The sequence below is a fragment of the Phodopus roborovskii genome, unplaced genomic scaffold, assembly GCF_943737965.1.
Source record: "Phodopus roborovskii unplaced genomic scaffold, PHOROB, whole genome shotgun sequence".
NCBI classification, from domain to species: Eukaryota; Metazoa; Chordata; class Mammalia; order Rodentia; family Cricetidae; genus Phodopus; species Phodopus roborovskii.
This window is the reverse complement of record NW_026126480.1, coordinates 30,500,276-30,519,914: the sequence shown is the minus strand read 5'-3', so window position 1 is coordinate 30,519,914 and position 19,639 is coordinate 30,500,276. Positions and strand designations below refer to the sequence as shown.

At 40.4% G+C, this 19,639-nt stretch overlaps 1 protein-coding gene across 1 annotated transcript in view; it reads left to right on the top strand.

Moving 5' to 3' along the window:
* Usp31 (ubiquitin specific peptidase 31) overlaps nt 1-19,639 on the top strand; it is a 56,091-nt gene that overhangs the window by 34,034 nt on the left and 2,418 nt on the right. Inside the window, exons 8-15 of the mRNA XM_051192854.1 lie at nt 512-623; nt 1,078-1,172; nt 3,753-3,830; nt 4,636-4,765; nt 8,848-8,967; nt 11,244-11,469; nt 16,570-16,728; nt 18,107-18,259. Coding sequence (XP_051048811.1) covers nt 512-623; nt 1,078-1,172; nt 3,753-3,830; nt 4,636-4,765; nt 8,848-8,967; nt 11,244-11,469; nt 16,570-16,728; nt 18,107-18,259 — 1,073 coding nt within the window. The remainder of the gene's footprint in view (nt 1-511; nt 624-1,077; nt 1,173-3,752; nt 3,831-4,635; nt 4,766-8,847; nt 8,968-11,243; nt 11,470-16,569; nt 16,729-18,106; nt 18,260-19,639) is intronic.

Below are 19,639 nucleotides of genomic sequence, written 5' to 3'. Positions count from 1 at the left end.
GACCACAGTGAGCTGGGCCCTCCTGCATTAATTATTAATAATAAAAAAAGCCTCACAGATCAGTATAATGGAATATTTTTTCAGCTGATGTTCCTTCTTCCAAAATGAATATTGCTTGTGTCAAGTTGCTATAAGCCTAGATAGCACATGAGGATGGAAAGTCAGGCAGTGTTTATAAACCAGTGGCTAGTGCTAATTCATAGGGAATGAGGGTATCATGCAGATAAGCAGGAGAGAGCATAGGGCAGTGGGGGAGGGTATTCTATGCTGAGGGAGTGAGGTCTACAAAAGATCTGTGTGTGTAGAGAAGGACATATTCAGGGATCAATGCAGTTCTTCTGATCTTGTCTCCCCATGAGATTACCATTGTTAGGGTTCCCCCACCCCCCCTGCTTGAGTACTGTTCTAAAACCAGTTAGATTGTAATCCATTCGAAAAAGACCAAGAATAAGGGATTGAAACTCTGAAGGGATTGCTGTAATTTAAGGTGACCCTGTTATTTGTGTGGTAGATTTGGACTGCCTTTTGTCCTACACCTAGAGAAGACAGTAGCATGGGACCTTCTGCAGAAGGAGATCTTGGAGAAGATGAAGTATTTCTTGAGGCCTACTGTCAGCATCCAGGTTTGTAAGCATTTTGATATTCCAGTAGAGCATGCTTTTTACAAAGAAACAGCAGTCAGTACAGTGAAACTGCTCTTCTTGCGATTTTTCAAGACTGAGAATTTACCCCCAGTTTCTGAAAGGAGTTGCCATTGAAAAGTTCCCTTGAACTATTATGGTGCCTAACTAGGTGCCTAACTAATATATGTTCACCATGAGATGTTATAGAACAACTTTCTATCTATAAATTTTAAAAATTACTGTGTTGAGGTGTACATAGAAGGCCAATGAATTGTGTTCTGTGAAAGCAATGGAATGCTTAAATTCTTGATAAATAAGTTGCCTTTGAGTACATGACATGGAGGAGTATTTTGTAAGGTGAGCTGTTTGCTGTATCTGATCTGTTTTGGAAATGCCACTGTGAAACACGCCCTTGGCTAAGTCCAGCTGAATTCTCATTTGTCATTTGATATAGGTGTGTCCATTCAGTTTGCGTGTGGTCAGTGTGGTGGGAATAACTTACTTGCTGCCTCAGGAAGAACAGCCCTTGTGCCACCCAACAGTAGAAAGGTAAAAGACAAACACAAAACTATTTTCAAGAATCTCACATGTGCTCATGTGACACTTAACATAATGTCTGATGTCTGGTATAATTTGCATGTTGTGTCTTAAATTCTTTAAGCTCATGTAGAAATTAAGTACGTGGTAATTTGATATGCTATGCATTGCTGATACTCACGAAGACCTGCCCCTTTCAGAACAGAAACAGAGGAGGAGTGGATGGTGGCAGGCAAAGAGGAGGGAATGGAAAGAGGGGGCGTGGAACTGTGGTTGGGATGTAAAATAAATAAATTAATAAAATAAATAAAAAAGAAAACACCCATACATAAACACTGAGTCGAACTAGAACCCAGATGCAGATGGAGAGGACAAGACCAGGCTGCAGAAACACATAGAGACAGTTGACCTGACCTGAACAAGGAGGAGCTAATGGGCCCCAGACTGATAGCTGGGAAGCCATCATGGGACTGACTCAGGCCCCCTGAATATGGGTCTCAGCCAGAAGGACTGAGCAGTCTAAGGGACCTCAGACAGTGGAGCCAGGATGTATCCCTGATGCACAAAAGGACCTTGCAAACACATCCCCCATGGAGGGATAACTAACTTAACCTAGAGACAGGAGAGAAGCCCTAGTCCCTACTTCACATGACCTATCAGATCTACATGACCCCAACTGGATGGCACTCCCCTACATATGGAATTGGGGTAGGGGGATGGGAGGGGAGGGTGGTTAGGATGCATGTGAGAGGGCAGAGAGGGTAAAAGGGAGGGAGGGAGGGAGAGGGAACTGGGATCAACATGTAAAATAATAAATTGAATAAAAAAAAACTAGAAAGTAAAAAAAAAAAGAAAGAAAGAAAGAAAACCTAATAAGTAAACATAAAAAAAAAAAAAAAGAAAGAAAAGAAATTAAACACTTATTTTACTTTTAACTCATATTGGGTTCAAAGTTGTGCTAGTCAGGGTTATTATTGCTGTGATGAAACACCATGACCAAAAGCAAGTCTGGTGGAACTTACACTTCCACATTACTATTTATCATTTAAGGAAGTCAGGGCAGGAACCTGGAGGCAGGAGCTGATGCAGAGGCCATGGAGGGGTGCTGCTTATTGGCTTGCTCCCCATGGCTTTCTCAGTCTGTTTTCTTATAGAATCCAGTACTCAGAGATGTCACCACCCACCATGGACTGGGCCTTACCCCATCAATTACTAATTTAAGAAAATACCTTACAGGCTTGCCTACAACCCAGTCTCTTAGAGGCATTTTCTCAATTGAGGCTTTCTTTTCTCCAATCACTCTAGCTTGTGTCAAGTTGACATAAAACTAGCACCTAAGTATTCTGTGAACTTTCTTGAAATTAAAGTAGCTCATGTTAGGAAGTTTAAAAAAATACACAATTGCACAAATACACATGTATGTATGCATAAACAAACAGACAAATGACAAATAAATTACACTCTCATTTACGAAGATTGAAGTGTACCAAGCTAATGTTCTGGTTATACCCTAGTCATTACTCTTATTTGGTAACTTGTTGTCTAGAAGGCAAAGTCCATAACCTATAGTTTTAACTCTCTATTTCTCTTTGGCCAGGTCTCTTTGCTATCTTTCTCCCCCCCTACACCAAATGTGCTTTTGCCTTCATTGTACTGATGATTGCTTGAACATGTAACACTATCCATATTCTCTTTATTGTGTAAAGATTTATTGTTCCTCCTCCTCTGATGGAATTAGTTGCTCTGCTTTGCTACTCCTGTGATTTTTATACATCTATTCTATTATCTTTATACTATCTCTTGTACTAGCAGATATATGTATATAGACTATCCATATGTGACTACATAAAAATGAAAAGTTGCATTATTTTTATTATAATGATAGTTTTAAAAACACATAAGCTGGTCATGGTTGTGAATGCCTATAATTCCAGTACAGAAAGATCAGAATTTGAAGACTGTTGTTGACTACATGGTGAATTTGAGACCTGGGGTGTATGAGACATTGTCTCACTCTCCCCCACCACCATTTAATTTTTTTAAACAATGTAGTCTTGTTTGACATGCCACTATTTGGTTGACATGCAAGTAGCTAAGTAATCTAAAAATATTGCACAGCATACAAAAGATAAAAGATGAATATTAGCCATTAGTGATGAGTGTCTCAAAAAATGGTGATGACCAGTGAATTGGCTGGTATGTATTTATGGAAGAGGAAGGTACAGGGGAGTTGACATGGACATAAGATAAGCATGGTGGGGTGGGGTTGGGCAAGTGTGAGAGCAGACTGTTCTCAAGAAACTGAGTCTAGTCTCTGTGTGGGTGAGACATTGGGCAAAAGTTGGAAAGATAAATAATATCTTAGAGTATGCAAGCAAACTCTTATTTCTATATTGAATATTTTAATTTACGAATTTTTCATTCTGCTTCTAAACTAGTTACAAAATTAGAAGCTGCATTGGTCTCATTAAAGACTTCTGATGGGAAACTATTAAGATTTCCTATAATTATGAGATTCTAGATAGAATATAATCACATTTAAGTAAAATCTTTCTTAGAAAAATAACATGTGGCTCTACTCTCATTCTCTAGGGCATTAAAGTCCTGTGGACCAGGAGGCACAGCTCATGTGAAACTGGTAGTAGAATGGGACAAGGAGACAAAAGATTTGTGAGTGTGTGTTTGTTTGTTTAAACTTTATTATCATTTTGGCAGCACCCAGAGCTTTTAATTTAGCCAGGACATACAAGTCTTAACCATTAACTGAGTATCTTAAGTGTGTTTTAACCCATTACTGAAGCAGTTTATTATTCTCTTCCTGACTTCTTACCTAGGTACAAAACCTTAGAAATTTTACCTGCTGCTTAGGAGAAAGCCACATGTTCATTAATTGCTGTGTGTGTTGATTTACTTTGATCTTTTGTCACAGGGACATACCTCTTGTAGGCATAAATCAGACAGGATCAGGTGTCTTCAGGATTGTACAGCTGTAAATCAGTAAGCTTGTATCAAATGCATGTCCATAGATAACATAGTCAAGAAGGAATGACTTAAGCAGCATGGACAGAGAGTGAGCTCTGGTTAAGAGCACATACTACTCTTGCAGAGGAACCAAGTTCAATTCTTGCATCTATTTCAGGAGGCTAACAATAGCTTGTAATTCCAACTTTAAGAGAGCTGACACTTCTGACCCCCTTGGGCACCTGTGTTCACATGTGCATACCCACATAGATACACATAATTCAAAACACAATAAGCACAATCATAGACAATTTTAGAAAAGCTAATTCCAAGTTAACTTTTGAAATAACTTTGCAGTGGAGAAATTTCCAAGAACATTTTAGAAAGTAGAAGAGTTAGTTACCACATTCTTATGCATTGATATTTTGGGTTATAAATTCATAACTATTTTGAAAAGCTGTTGTATCTGCTTTATAAGTCATTCTCTGAAAGCTGCCTTTCCCCTGAATTGCAGCTTGTTTGTAAACACTGAAGATGAATATATCCCTGATGCAGAGAGTGTCCGTCTGCAGAAGGAACAACATCATCAGCCACAAACATGCACTTTATCCCAGTGTTTCCAACTCTACACCAAAGAAGAACGGGTAAGATGCAGGGCCAGCAAGATGAGATTAGTCTTGCCCAGGAACACACATGCCTGTGCCTCAGGAATTTGCATTCCCACAGACTCTACACACCACGTGGGCATTTTTAGTGTTAGTCCTTTTAGGACTTTAACAAGGAGTGACTTAAATTTTTGAGTATTTAGAGTGTTCTAGAAATGAACTTTTGTAATTATTTTAGTCATAATTATTAATATTGTTCATTTCAGTTTGGAAGTGTTATTTTCCTTAGTAATAGAAACTTTTCTCAAAATATATTTGTTTGTGTCATTTTTGTTTTATGTTTTTGAGTCAAGGTCTCATGATATAGACCTAGCTGATCTAAAACTTGGTATGTAGACCAGGATGGTTTCAAAGGCATACCTCTACCTCTCTCTTGAGTGTTGTGATTACAGCTGTGGCACTAACACAACCCAACTTTTTTCAATTTAGTATACATGTCCTGTAAACACAGGTGTCAGGACTTACTCAAATTTAAATTAAGTAAAATTAGATACAATGAAAAATTGAGTTCCTTATTAAGTACTCAGTGACAGTGGCTCTGATATAGAGCAGTGCACATATCATGTTGTGTTGGAGCATAGTGTGCTGGACCACTTGGCATAGTGGTTTACATATAATAGGAACTCAGTAAATATTTAATTGTTGAATGAACAGGTAGGCAGATGGCTAAGTCTCTGGAGCTCAGGCCTATGGAAAATCTTGACCAGAGGGTGTAGAGTTCATCTAATCTTGCTTTTCATATCTGTGTTAGCCTGACTCTGTGTGGTTTGACAGAACACTTGATATACTCAAGATAACAACATAAGAGGGGAAGATCTGTTTTAGCTCATGGTTTCAGGCCACAGTCCTTTGCTTTGTTAATTCTGGATCTGTTATGAGACATAATATCCTGGAGATGGGAATATGTTGAGGAGAAGACTACTCTCTTCATGGCTGGTGGGGAACGAGGGGACAGAAGGAGGGGGCCAGGGAAAAGATACCCCAAAGATCTATCATGGGTGACCTTCTTCCTCCATCCAGATCCTTCCAAAGGTTTCCAATACCTACAAAAATAGTGTTACCAGATAGGGACCAAAATTTAGTATGTGCACCTTCAGGGAGCACTTGCATTCAACTATAACAGGATTATAATTTTGGCCGTTAGTTCACACTTTGCTCCTGTATTTATGGAATTAGGCACCTTAGGTTTAGAAGGGACTTTAAAACTCCTTTTTCTATTCTTTTACCTCATTTAAAATGAATGATTGTTCCAGCTGCCTGAGTGCCTTCTATTATAAGGAGTTTGTCTACTTAAGACCTGGTGCCCATTTCCTTTCTTGATAGGTCTGATAGGGGCTGAAATTAGCCTGAAATAGGTCCCCTGGTCATACTGTAACAAATAGTCATTTTCTTCAAATATTGGGAAATAATTTTCTGACTCTCACTGAGTTCTCTCCCTCAATCTGTGTGTAGCAAGTTTCTTCAAAAATAATTTATCAAAGGACACGTGTTTAATTATAAAATAGCCCATTGGCTTTGAAGTTGGTTGATTAAAGATTCTTTGTTTACTGTCTTTTTCACTGCATGTTCTTAAAAGTTGACCTGAGATGTTTGAAAATAATACAAAGCTTAGGGGTTAGCAGATGAACTGATAGGTGCATTTGATCTACAGAATAGCTCACTGCCTTGGTTTGAGGAGTTTGTGCTGGCCAGGTAGGTTGCTTTAGAGTGTAGAGGCTCATTCTTTTAAAGCTTTGTCAAGTACCTATAGTGTGTTGGGTCCTAAACAAAGCGCTCTTTAATACTCAGTGACCAAGACAGTGGTTCTACCTTCATGTTGTTCATACCCTAGATCAGAAAAACAGCCATATAAGGGAAGTAAAGTCTTAGGGTGGGAAGGAGATTGACAGGGTTAAAAACAGAAATCTAATCAATGTGGCAAGAGCACAAGAGCTAAGGGAGAGAGTTAGGATGGTGAAAGCCTTGACTTTATCTGTCTCAAACTGAATATCTTTGTATCCAAGAGAGGTGCTTGACACATAGGAAGTGCTCAGTAAATATGTACTGGAATGTGTATGTGATGGGAAGTTTAATGTGGGGTTTAAAATAACAGTACAGATATAGAGGAGGAGGCTGAACTTAGCAGTCAGTTGTGTGACAATAGTTTGGGGTCCAGCTGTCTTCAGGCTCAGTACTGATGAGCGAGCAGTGCTGTATGGGTGTGAGCTGTTGTGCGGTCCATGGAGGCTTTAGAAACAGTTCCTAAAACTGTGATGTTCCTGGTGCTGCTCTTGTCATTACTTCAAATGTGGAAGAGAGGGTGGGGATGGTACATTTGGGGGGTCACGATATAGCCAAGAATATTTTGATGAAGGGGGCCTTGAGGAGGGATCTGATAGTTATTTGGGGACACTTGGACTGTCCTGTGTTGAGGTGTTGGACTTATGTAAAGAACAAAATCTAAAGGTTGGAAATGCTGAAGAGAGTGATCTTGTCCTGCCATGAAGAAGACCTGTGTATGAGACCAGACTGGAAGTCCATGTCTGTAGAGCTGGCTCCTTGATAGGCCAAGTATACTCAGAGTGCAATTGCCTGGCCTGGGAGCTTTCCAGCAGCTTATAGTCAGTACAGAAACCAGAGAAATATCTTAGAAACTATCAGAGTGATTAAATGTTATGACATTACTACTGTATCTCATGAAACTATCTGTTTATAATGTGTTGGGATTTAAACAGACAGAGACCCACTTTTGACACAAGTATGAAGACTAAATAGCCACTTAAGGAGAGTATTAATATGCCACATGAAATGTGGGCTTACTAGATGATACTTTGGGCCCCTTTCTTCTGGCTTTCTGATCATTTCTGTTGACCCAAACTTCTACCTTTTAGTCCACCAATCTTTTCTGTGAACATGATTGAATCACATCATGAAAACAGCCCATCAGTTGTGCTTCCCCTTGAAGTTACCAGGCTGGTCTTTTTCCTCTATTCTGCCCACATTTACTGTTGGTAGCCCTCTTGTCCACCTAGCCTCTTCTTGTTTATCTGATTTGAAGTGTGGACATTGGTCTCTGAGGTTCTCAGTGGTCTCTGCTCAGGCTTCATTTGACCATCTTGTGGTGCATGGCACTGATGACTTCATAGTCTCACTACTCTTTCTTGCTTCATCTAAAGGAGATGATTCTGGTTTGCATATAATTTTTTTTTCCCCTTTGAGGGGGTGCTCCTTCAGATCCTGGTGACTTCAGAGGTTGGTTATTTCTCTTAAAACGGACAATTTCCCCAATTTTCTGACTTTGGTTCTTTTACATTCTGGTGGGAATTATCTTCCATTCCTAGGGCTTTCCTTACCTCAGCCCATGTGTGATCCCAGGTTGGATGTTGCTCCTCTGGCTGGATTTTTTTCATGCATTTAACACTTCTGAGTTGACATGTCCCCAGCTTTCCTATTTAGAGATGTTATATGTGGATGGAGTATTGGACTGATGTTTGGAAGAGCTTGCTGAAAGCATATGGGGAGGATGGCTTAGAGCAGTTCACTGCTGCTGGAGGAGAGAATGGTTAGGACACATGAAGTGTGGGTGAGAGTGAGTGAGACTTGGAGTACAGTGTGTTCATGGAAGTTAGTGTGGAGAAGAGACAGTCTCAGAAATGGAGGGATATGGGGTGAAAGGAAGAAGGAAATGGTAGGGACTTGGGGCTCGGGATAGCCCCCTATGTTCCACTTTGGTTGGCAGTAGTGGGATTTGCTCAGGTAAGATGTTCTATATTTAAAAAGTCCATATTGATGTAAAGGTGATAGGTTGCATTTGGGGGCATGCTGGGATTGGGGGCGCTTCTGTAACAAGAGTATTTAGTCATTCTTATTTAAGGGAGGTAGAGTGGGTTAGCACTCATCTGGTGTCTACACTGGCCAGTTGCTACTTATGATTATGTTATCCCATTGGCTGCCCTTCCATGCAACTTCCAGAGAGATGCTGAGTAATACCAGGCCCTGGGCAGGAGAGTAGTTCAGCTGTCTGCCATGACAAAGATTTTCATTATGTGGTACCTAATGGAAATCGTGCTCCTTGTTTCCAGCTTGCTCCAGATGATGCATGGCGGTGCCCACACTGCAAGCAGCTGCAACAGGGGAGCATCACATTAAGCCTGTGGACTCTGCCTGATGTGCTTATTATACACCTCAAGAGATTCCGTCAGGTGAGAAAATCTTGTCACTGGGGAAAGCTAACATGACCTTGTTTCCCTTGACTCCTCTTGGTGGCTTGTTTGGGTTCTTTGGTGACTGTCTTGGATTCAGCCACTGATGATGTCTGAATGTCTCCACATGTTTGACCCTATCCATAGTCATGTTTTCTAAAGCAAAATCTGACTACCCTGTGATCCTTTAAGTCCTGAATATTGTAGTTCATGTCATTCCTGCCCTTATTCTTAAGGGTTAGCTTTAGACTTGTAAATGTTTTCCTTAAATTTTAGTGTGTTTACTTTAGGATTGAGAAGTGATTCTTTGTGAGAGAGGTAGAATTCTGTTTCTACCTAATGTGATACACAGTTTTGTCCTGCTTTAAGGAGCTATTATATAGTTGGGGAGGTGAGTGATAAATAGATACAAATATCTGCTTTTTGTTGTACTGCTTTGTGAGTCACTTTTTCTCAAAAAGTCTGTCTGCCTCTTGAGGTGAAGAACATCCTAGATAGTTACATTGTGAGAGAATTTAACCAGAGGTGATCTGTAGTGAGTTTTTGTGGCTGAATTTAAGAGTTTGTGTCTGAAAAATGAGCAGCTGTTTGCTAGATGAGAAGGAGAAGCAGGTGTGTACCTTTATTTGACAGAGTAAGCAGTTTATGAGCCTGGGACCTGAAGAGGCTGTGAGCAGGACAGTGGGGTGACACTGTCACTCCTGAAGATGGGTGGTGGGAGAGGATGGGAGAGAAAGACAGGTGGAGAGCAGTCGTTCAAGAATACCCTTGTAGGCAGAGTGAAGAGCTCTAAACAGGAGTAGCAATTGCCAAATGTGTATTTTGAAATGATCCTTTCAGCTGTCTGTTAGCAGAAAAAAAGTTTCAGTTTTCTGTTAGCAGAAAAAAAGTTGTAAGTATTGTGGGCATCATAGAGGCTGCTGTTGACTTAGGAGAGAGTTGTAGCAATAGGGCTAGAGAGAGGTGAAGACTAAGATGGAGCAAAGGTGACAAACCTAGTCCCCGGGCCTGGGTTTTTCTAATCACCGGGTAAAACTTAGGGGACTACTTTAGATTCCCAAACCTTTCTAAATTTCAGAGCTGGGCTTCTGTGGTAATGAAACATGGCACTTGCCTTGGGAGTACAGCTTGGGCTCTGTAGTTGGGAAATTGATTGAAACGTCTAGTCCAACCTTCTCTGTTTTCTTTCCCTAAAGCTAATTGATGAAACATCTAGTCCAACCTTCTCTGTTTTCTTTCCCTAAAGCTAAGTGATTTCGTTCACTTTTCATTTTAGAATCCCAGACTCAAAATGGTGGTGTCATCTTTGACATCTCTTCTTCTCAGTCTAATCTTGGTAGCCACTTGCTCAAATTGACTTGGCTTTTCCATGGATTCCTTGTATGTCTCCCCCTGCTTGCTGTCACCGTACAATTAAATGACTTTGTTACTGTTCAGGTGGTTGCAGTTGTAGTCTTTAATTGATCTCTAACCTCTATAACTCTGCCCTTCCTAACATGTTTTACATACTGCTCAGTTCTTCACTCACAATTCTGGTGACATCACTTCCTTCCTGCAAACCTCAGTGCTTACTTCTTCACTACAAAATAAGGGCCCCATTCTTCAGCCTGGCCCTCATTCAGAAGCTTTTCTTCCATGAATGTATATTTTCCTTTAATAGATCCATCGTAAGTCCTTGGAATTGTCACATTCATGTCTGATTAGTTTGTTAAATGTTCTCCAGTATTCAATAGTAAAAATCTAAGAATTTTAGGTTTCAAGGATATTCCAAAGGGTTTAATGGAAAACATAGATTATTTAAGATTGTTGGCCAAATAGCTGAGTTCAGCCAAATAAATGTGCTTGTTGAAGTAGGGAGGAAAGGATCACTGCTTATTAAATGCCTCTCTTGTGCTAGGTGTTGGGGGTTTGCCTTTTACATAGTTATACTCTATCTTCAGGCATCCGACAGAAGTATCAGAATGAGCCACCTGAAATTGTCACTTTTCTTCTAAGCTTGCCTGCCCCCCCCAAAGCTTTGACAGATAAAAACAAAATTCTAGAGCTTCATTTTCACCTACATGCTGGTCCTCATTGGTTCTACTGTAGGTGGTATTAAAGCTTGTTCCTGTCTACAGTTAACTCTTCCTAGTCTATTTCCCTGTTATGTGTCTTAGGAAACATCAGATAGGTGATTCAAAGCGATTTAACTGACAGGGCCCACATTTCATGCTAAACTGAGCTTCCATCTGCTTACATTAAAATGTCATCAGAACTTGTTTTTCTTCTTATAACAGGAAGGAGACAGGCGTATGAAACTTCAGAACATGGTTAAGTTCCCCTTGACTGGCCTGGACATGACACCGCATGTGGTTAAGAGAAGCCAGAGCAGCTGGAGCTTGCCATCTCATTGGTCCCCATGGAGACGGCCCTATGGACTTGGGAGGGACCCTGAGGACTACATCTATGACCTGTATGCTGTGTGCAATCATCATGGCACCATGCAAGGGGGGCACTACACAGGTCTGCAGTGCGAGAGACCGCGTGTCTGTGCTGATGCTTCCTTCAGGCTGTTTGCTTGTAGCTTTTGAATCTCCCTTTCTTTTCCAGTGTGCCTTTTGCCAGCTCTGAGAGCAGCTTCATCCTTCAATTCTCTGTCCAAGATCAAATACATGAACCTTCTTTCTTCTGAGTTCATTGATCCAGTAGTGAGCAGACCTGATGGGAGAATGTTTGCACGAGACAGCTGAGGAGCCACTGTTGTTTACCCAGCGTGCTTCCCCATTATAGCTATGTGATAGTTTTGAGGCTCTAGCATCTCACTAACTTAGAATGGTCATGAACCACTTTCATGATGTCTTTATTCTTTTAAGGGTAAATTTACTTTTGCATTATAAAAGCAACTCTGATCAGCACAAGAAGTCTAGAGAGATGTGGAAAGAATGCTATTGTGAAATGGGCTTACCAGGCATATCAATATAAATGCTATTAACATTAAAGAAATCATAGTTAAAAATATACATAATTAAACTTAGCATTTCAGTCAATGTTAAGTGTCCAGTTTGGTGGTATTTAGAAAACATTGTCGTGTAGCCACATCACTATCCATTTCCAGAACTTTTTCATCTTCTCAAACAGAAACTCATTAAGCAGTAAGTTCCATGCTGCTCCTCCTCCAGCCTCTAATAGCCACCATACTCTGTCTTGATGAACTTATTACTCTAGGTGCAACTTGGACATGGGACCACAAAGTATTATTCTTTGTAACTGCTTTATTTTATTGAGAGTAATGTCTTTAAGGTTCATCTATAGTAATGCTTTGATACATTTGCTATTTTATACCTATGTAACTATACTGGTATGTTTCACTCATAAATATGAAACACTTTGTAGCTACTTCACAATAGACTCTGATCATATCACAGGTGACTAAATCCCACTTTGTATCTTCTAGGAGCAGTAACAAGTAGGCAGAGATGTAGATAGAAATGAAATTTAAGAAAATTACCATATGTATAGAAAGTGGTAGTGGAGGTGAGCCCAGAGGAAGGGAGGAAAAGCTGCCTCAGATTGGTAACCTGTTTGTGCAATACTGCCTTATGGGCTCAGAGAGCCACATCTTTTTGGTGATCCAGTAAAGATGATATTGCTTTAATGACATGGTAGCATCTTAGCTTGTATAGTTATATTGACGAATTGTGTAACATTGCATTTGTCAGAACATATTTCTGTTAAGTGACTTGGCTAGTTTAATCTAATATTGATGACCCTCCTTGTAGATTCTTCTCCTAGCAGTTAGCCACCAATTCCTCTGTGTATTGGCAAGGTGATAGTGTCTGTTGGCCTTCCCAATCTTGCATACTGTCTTCCAACTCAGGAGGATAGGAAGGTGCCTGGCTATGATTGCTCATTCTTGAAACCCTCTTGGTTTAACTCTGCTGGTAGCAGCTGTTTTTGAGAGGAATGATCCAGTCAGCCTCTTGGTGTGTTCATGACAGAGCAGTTTGGCTTTGCTTGTCTGGGAGGTATTTGCAAGGAGAAAAGGAGCTCCCAAGGTGCTCATTTCACAGAAGACATTAATAGCTTAAATATGTTTTACCTTGTGCTTTTAAAAAGCACTATGTAGATGGCAATGCAATGTTTGTTGTTTTATATATTTTTTATAGCAGCCATATGTGTGATGATTGTATTTCTAGTTGGATATTTCCTTTTCTAACATTACTAGTTATATCTATGTTTTCTTGGATGCTGAGTCTTGAGATTATATATTTTTTTACTCTTAGAATGGAAGGAGACTTAGAAGTAATTGAAATCTACTAACTATTCACTGTATTAACCCTTTAGAAGTATTTCTGGTTGATATTTACACTACTTCAGCTTTGGTAAAGAAGTCATTTTGCAAAATAGGGATTTATTACATACTGCCTAGGAAATGAATTGTTAGGGAAAATAGGACAGTGCTAGATTTTAGAATTATCATGTTGTTCTTTATTTAGAACAGACTTTGGAAACTACTTGGAAACAGCAGTGTGGCTTAGTAAAAGGAGCTTGGGTGAGATTGTAGACCCATCTGAAAACTTGGCCAAATAACTTTACTTGATTCTATGAAGCACAGTGATGAACAGGAGTGTATCTGCTCATTGCCCCTTGCTATGTAGGAGGTGCTCATATAGTCTCTATCAGTGGTTCTCAACCTTCCTAATGCCGTGACCCTTTAATAAAATTCCTCATGTTGCTATAACCCCCAACCATAAAATTTTTTTTGTTGCTACTTTATAACTGTAATTTTGCTACTGCTATGAATTGTAAATATCTGTGTTTTCTGATGGTCTTAGGTGACCCTTGTAAAAAAGTCATTTGACTCCCAAAGGGGCCCTAACCTACAGGTTGAGAGGCACCAGTCTATATTATTTCCTCTATGCAGTGCTATGCGTATATTTGGGTTTGTGTCTGAAGACTAGAGGACAACCATGTTGTTCCTCAGGCTTTGCTTACCTTGTTTTTAAGACAGGCTGTATTGACCTGAAGCTTGCCAATTAGGCTGGGCTGTCCATTGATCCTCAGGTATCTTCCTGACTCTGCCTCCCCAGCAAAAGGGTTACCACCATGTGCCATGTGGAGTCATCTCAAATTCCCTCCTTTCCTGTTCTTAAGGCAAATCATTGATTGTCTGATCTGTAAATGTTTACAGTTACAGTTTAGAGAAACAGCCCTCAGCATTACATTGATTTTTTTAAATTGTGTTGGGTGTGGCAGTGCATGTAGATGTCAGCCTGTGTGATGGAGTTGGTTCTTTTTGTCATGTGGTGCCTAGGGATCAAATGGGCTATAAATACCTTTACCTGGTGAGCCTCCTCACAGTACTATTTTAGCTGACGGTTCTGTTTTGAAGTTTTCACTGGAATGTCTTTGATGCATTCTTGCTTGTGTATATGGCTAACTTGTGCAAACTCAAACTATCTGTGATAAAGCCCTTGTTATTTTTTATTTCAGCATTTCCAACTCTTCATAAGCCAATTTTGTAAACATATAATACAGATGTTACAGCAGTGTCATTGCTAGATGTTTTTGAATGTTTATCTTTGTTTTGGTGGACATACACCAGTTTCTGAGCCACAGCTTGAGTAGCACTAGCCTAGAAAACACTTTGGAAGGTAGTGTTAGGGAGAAAAGCAAGCAGAATTATAAATAAATAGATTGCTTCTTAGTAAGTTACTATGTGGCCTTTCCTTGCCACAATGGAGAACAGACCATCCTGAAAGGAAACAGACTGAACTAGAGCAAGGGTATCTGTCTCTTGGTAGGTGTGTTCCCTGTGCATTTCTGCTCCCACTCACCTCTCCAGAATAGCAGCTTCCTCCCCAAATGGACCGTTTGTGCATTAGCCTGGCCTGACACCATTGGCTCATCCAGTGCTGTTGCTATGACTCCATTTGTTGTGTGTGTCTCCGTTTTACTGCTTGGTTTGGTAGCTGCACATGATCTCTCTCCCACATTCAGAGTCTTTGTGTGTCTTCTGGAACCTTTCTAGCTAGGAACAGTTCCTTGCCTGGGTCCCTTTCATCTCTGTGGTTCCATACTTGGAAAAGTGAAGTGGCCTACTGAGGGTGTCATTCATGGTGCCTGTCAGGATTGTATGTGCCTTGCCCTTGAAAGTTGTCCTAAGGCTGTCAGCATTTACTATTTCAGCACTTGTCTATACTCAATAAATGGATATGTTGAGAAATGTGATAATAATTTGCTTTTCGGGATCAGACTATATAAGACCCCTTGATCCAGCCTAATAGTTTGACTTGTCTTCACGATCTCAAGGTTTTGATGTGGGTATGGTGCTTGTGATCCAACCCAGGTTCTTAGGCACACTAAGTACACATTGTAATACTGAGACACTTATGTTTTTATTGGCTCTTGCTGGTTCTTATTTTTTGTTTTCCTCAATGGTACTTAAATGTTCTTTATTTCTATCTTAAGTTTAGAGTTGGAACTGGAGAGAAGGCTCCATGTATCTATTCTTGACTTCTGTATTCTCAGGCTTGCCAGGGAATTTCCATAGATCATTTAGGCTTACCCTGAAGGAAAGGGTGGGGTGCAGTAGGGCTTTAAGCATAAGTCAAAGAATTAGGTAATATACTCATTCTCTATCAGCTGCACAACTATGTGCTGGAAAGTCTTTGTGTGTAGGATAATATAGGAGTATTTGTGGAATGTGTGTGTGTGGAGGCCAGGGTCCTCCTCAGGTACACCTACTTTGTATTTTAGGTTTTTGTTGCTGTTATTTGTTTGTTTTGTTTTTAAAGATAGGGTTTCTGGGGCTTGGGGCTTGCTGATTTGACTAGACTGCGGGTGGATTGAACTGAGGTCCTTATCCTTGCTTGGCAAGTACTTTCTTTACCAGCTGAGGTATGCTCCCAGCCCCATAAGTAATCTTTCTGAGCCTGTGTAAATTTGTAGTAATAATAAATCTCAGGATTAAATGAGATGGTTAGGGTGTGATAGTATTTATTTATTTTGGGTTTCTCTGTAGCTTTGGAGCCTGTCCTGGAACTCAATCAGGCTGGCCTCAAATTCACAGAGATCTGCCTGCCTCTGCCTCTCAAGTGCTGGGATTAAAGGCATGCATCACCACCACCCAGCAGATATGATAAGTCTTAAATATTTGTTGGTGGCTATTCATATTATGCCATTAGTAAACACTAAAGTGATACAACAACAAAAATCAAAGTTCTTTATCTTGTCTTTTGACAATGAGACTGGATATTCTGTGTTGTAGAATGCTTCCTATGCACTGTGGACATGTCTGTCTTCTACCCACTAGGTGCTTGTTGATTCCCATCCCAACCTACCCATTGTGACAAAGTGTTTCCATTCATTGCAAGTGTCTCTAGCAGAACAGAATTGTCCCTGGCTGAGACCTACTTAGACATATAATGAGTTTTCTGAGATGAAATAGTTATGAAATTGGAATACTTAGGAATTTCTCAGGACATTCTGCCTAGGTAAAATATGAAACTTAGAAGTTTTTTTCTCCTTAATCTCTTTTTGTTACTATGGGCAGTTTAAAATGCTCATGGGTAGAATGCTGGTGTGGCCTTTCTGGTGCTGATGGTGTGCTCTTTTTTGCAGCATACTGTAAGAACTCCGTGGATGGTCTCTGGTATTGCTTCGATGACAGTGATGTGCAGCAGCTGTCAGAAGATGAGGTGTGCACACAGACAGCTTACATACTTTTCTACCAGAGGCGGACAGCCATCCCATCTTGGTCGGCCAATAGCTCAGTAGCAGGTAACCTGGCTCTTGGCTGTTTTTTCCCAGAGCAGGAGGTTATAATTCTTGGTCCAGAGGATGTCTCAGAAGGCTTCATTATTGAAAGCTTGATGAGACTAATTTTTACACTTCCACCAAGGAAATTCAGGTGAACACTGAACTATTGTGGACCAGCAGAGTTCACCTAAAGGTGGGGCAGAGTCTAGCCAAACAACTCATAATTTACTTGTTGGTTAAGTGCCCGGAGGAGTAATGTTAGTAGCCTGAGGTGTTGTTCTGACATCTGTTTGGGTTATCTTGGAACATGTTCCATCTGATAACACCTGCCCAGTAGGGATGCTGGTTGCTTACCATTGGTGAAGGTATGTGAAGACCATTGGAAGAGAGAGTTCTTTTTCTTCCATAAGATTAATCTATTGTGTTAGGGGAAGGATTGACTGCTGTTAACTGATTGAAGGCTTAGTTCTGCTGATGAGATGCAGCCTATTATGTTAGTAAATGTAGAAATGAGTTACACACACAACATGGATGCAGCTATAGATAATCCAAATGAAGAAAGGTGCATGCTTCTTACTTCAGACTATGGCTTTAAGAAAATAGCTTGAAATAGACAGGGAACAGTGACCTATGTCCCTTTCCAGGCCTGTAAAGGGGTGTGCTCAAAGCAACTGAAAGGAAGCTTCACTCAAGCAGAGGGACCCTTGCCAGGAGACAAGGCCTACTCTGTGGGTAGATTGCTCCTTTGTCTGGAAGAGGGAACTCTGGTACTCTTAGGCCATTCTAGAATATGAGATGTGCTTAAAAAAAAAAAAAAAAAAAAAAAAAAGTCAGTCTCTTTAAGACAGTGCTGCTTCATGTAGTCACTTTCAAGAACACTATTACCATAACATATTTAAGGGTACCCCTGGAATTGACAGGACCGAAGGACATACAGCACTTTTACATCCCCTATCGTGTGTGTGCGCGCGCATGCTGGTGCATGCATGTGCATGTATGTGCCATTAATATTATAAAATGGCTTTAAAATGTCCAAAAGAGAGAAGCTAAGAAAAAGTGTCTGTGTTACTGCCCTTCCTCTGGGTGATTCAGTAGTATTGCGTGCTTAGCGAGTCTTTGTAGACTGAGTGGCTATGTGTCCCTGTTCACTATTCCCTTGCCAGGATTAGGTGTTGCTTTTGGAAACATTTATTCTGTATTTGAGTTTTGATTCTATGACATTCCTGTATGCAGGAATTGCCTGAAGTTTCTTCATTTTTGCTAGGGATACTCAGCTCTGGAAATTTGTCTTAACTCTGGAATGAAGACACAAACCTCTGGCTTGGCTGGCAATACCTTGACAGGATGTGTGCAGTGCAGGACTCTTGGCTGACCTCAGGACTCATCTGCTTTTCTGCAGGTTCCACAAGTTCTTCTCTGTGTGAGCACTGGGTGAGCCGGCTCCCAGGGAGCAAGCAAGCCAGTGTGACCTCTGCAGCTTCCTCCAGACGTACCTCCTTGGCCTCACTCTCTGAGTCTGTGGAGATGACAGGGGAAAGAAGTGAAGATGATGGTGGGTGTGATTCTTGATGTCAGGTTTCCAAAGTGTCAACTCGTAAACAAAATACAGGTTCCACAGGCTTAGGAACAAAGTCTTTTTCCAAGGAGATTGTAGAACTCAAAAGAGTGGGGGTACATGACTGCGTTGTGGCTTTTCTATGACTCAGGGCTTTCTCCTACTCATTATTTCTCACTTATATGTCAATGTACAGATTAGATCTTTAACTCTTTTTTGTTAAAGTTGTGGAATGGCTGTAATGACTCAGAGACGTTCTACCTTGCCTGGGATGCTGTCTCAGCTTAATGAGGACACCATTGGGTCAGCTTGACCTCTGCTCTAAACATAGTCACAATAGCAATACTGGGGAAAATCTGATTAAATATTGAAGTATGTTTTGTTTATTTGGTTTTTTTCTTGGTACCTTTCACTTCTGCTTGAGTATTGACAGGATAGCCCTTAGTACTTTCAGGAGCCCCAGGTGGTAGAGAGGATGAGCTCAGCTTCTTTAATGAAGACAGTGACTCATCTTCCAAAGAGACTCACCCTGCTTCCAGTATTTCGGTTGCTTTAATCTTCTTCTAGGGGTGATGGATAATTCTGAGAAAATAAAATGGAGCTGAAATGGAAGGTGATTGGAAGTAGTCAAACTAGCAGAGCTGTGGCTCTACCTGCTTTGGCATTTTGTTTCCCCGTGAAATGGATGGAATATATTGGATTATTGTTGCTAAGCCCTTTGTCTTTCCCAGTATTTTATGAAAAGCTGACTAGTGGCCTATACCTATTTAGGTGGACATTATTTTCATCACAGCCCTGTAAACTTGGAATTTGCTGTTTTAACAAAAACCAAGAAGTAGCTTGCCTTAAACTTTTTTAAAACAGTCTAGTTGGTGAAATCAATATCTTCTTAAGCATCATCATTTAGTTATGTTCAATAGTCACATAGAACAGAACCTGACTCTTAGAAATCACAAAGGCCACAGCTACAGTAACAAATGTAGATAGAATTCAGCTTGGAATTATCTTGGGGAGGTTTAAGCCATTGGAAATACTAATCTACTAGTCACTCAAGGTAGTATGTATAATATCCAAGATGCTAGTTCTTTCCACTGGTGTCCTTTCATTATTATGTGTTACAGACTTAATTGCACAGGAAATGCAATGGGGTCATGGGTCTTGTGTCATTTTGTGAGTCCCAAGTGTCCTTCAGGAAGATGAAGGAATTGGAGTAGCAACCCATGTTCAGTGAACATCTGGGAGTAGCAGCATCCTTACTGGACACAGACTTCTAAGATTTTATTTAATTATCTAATTGGACCAACAGTCAGCAGACTGTCACCAGAGGCCACACGTAGATTTTGGAACATAATCATCCATGCTTAATTGTGTGCCACC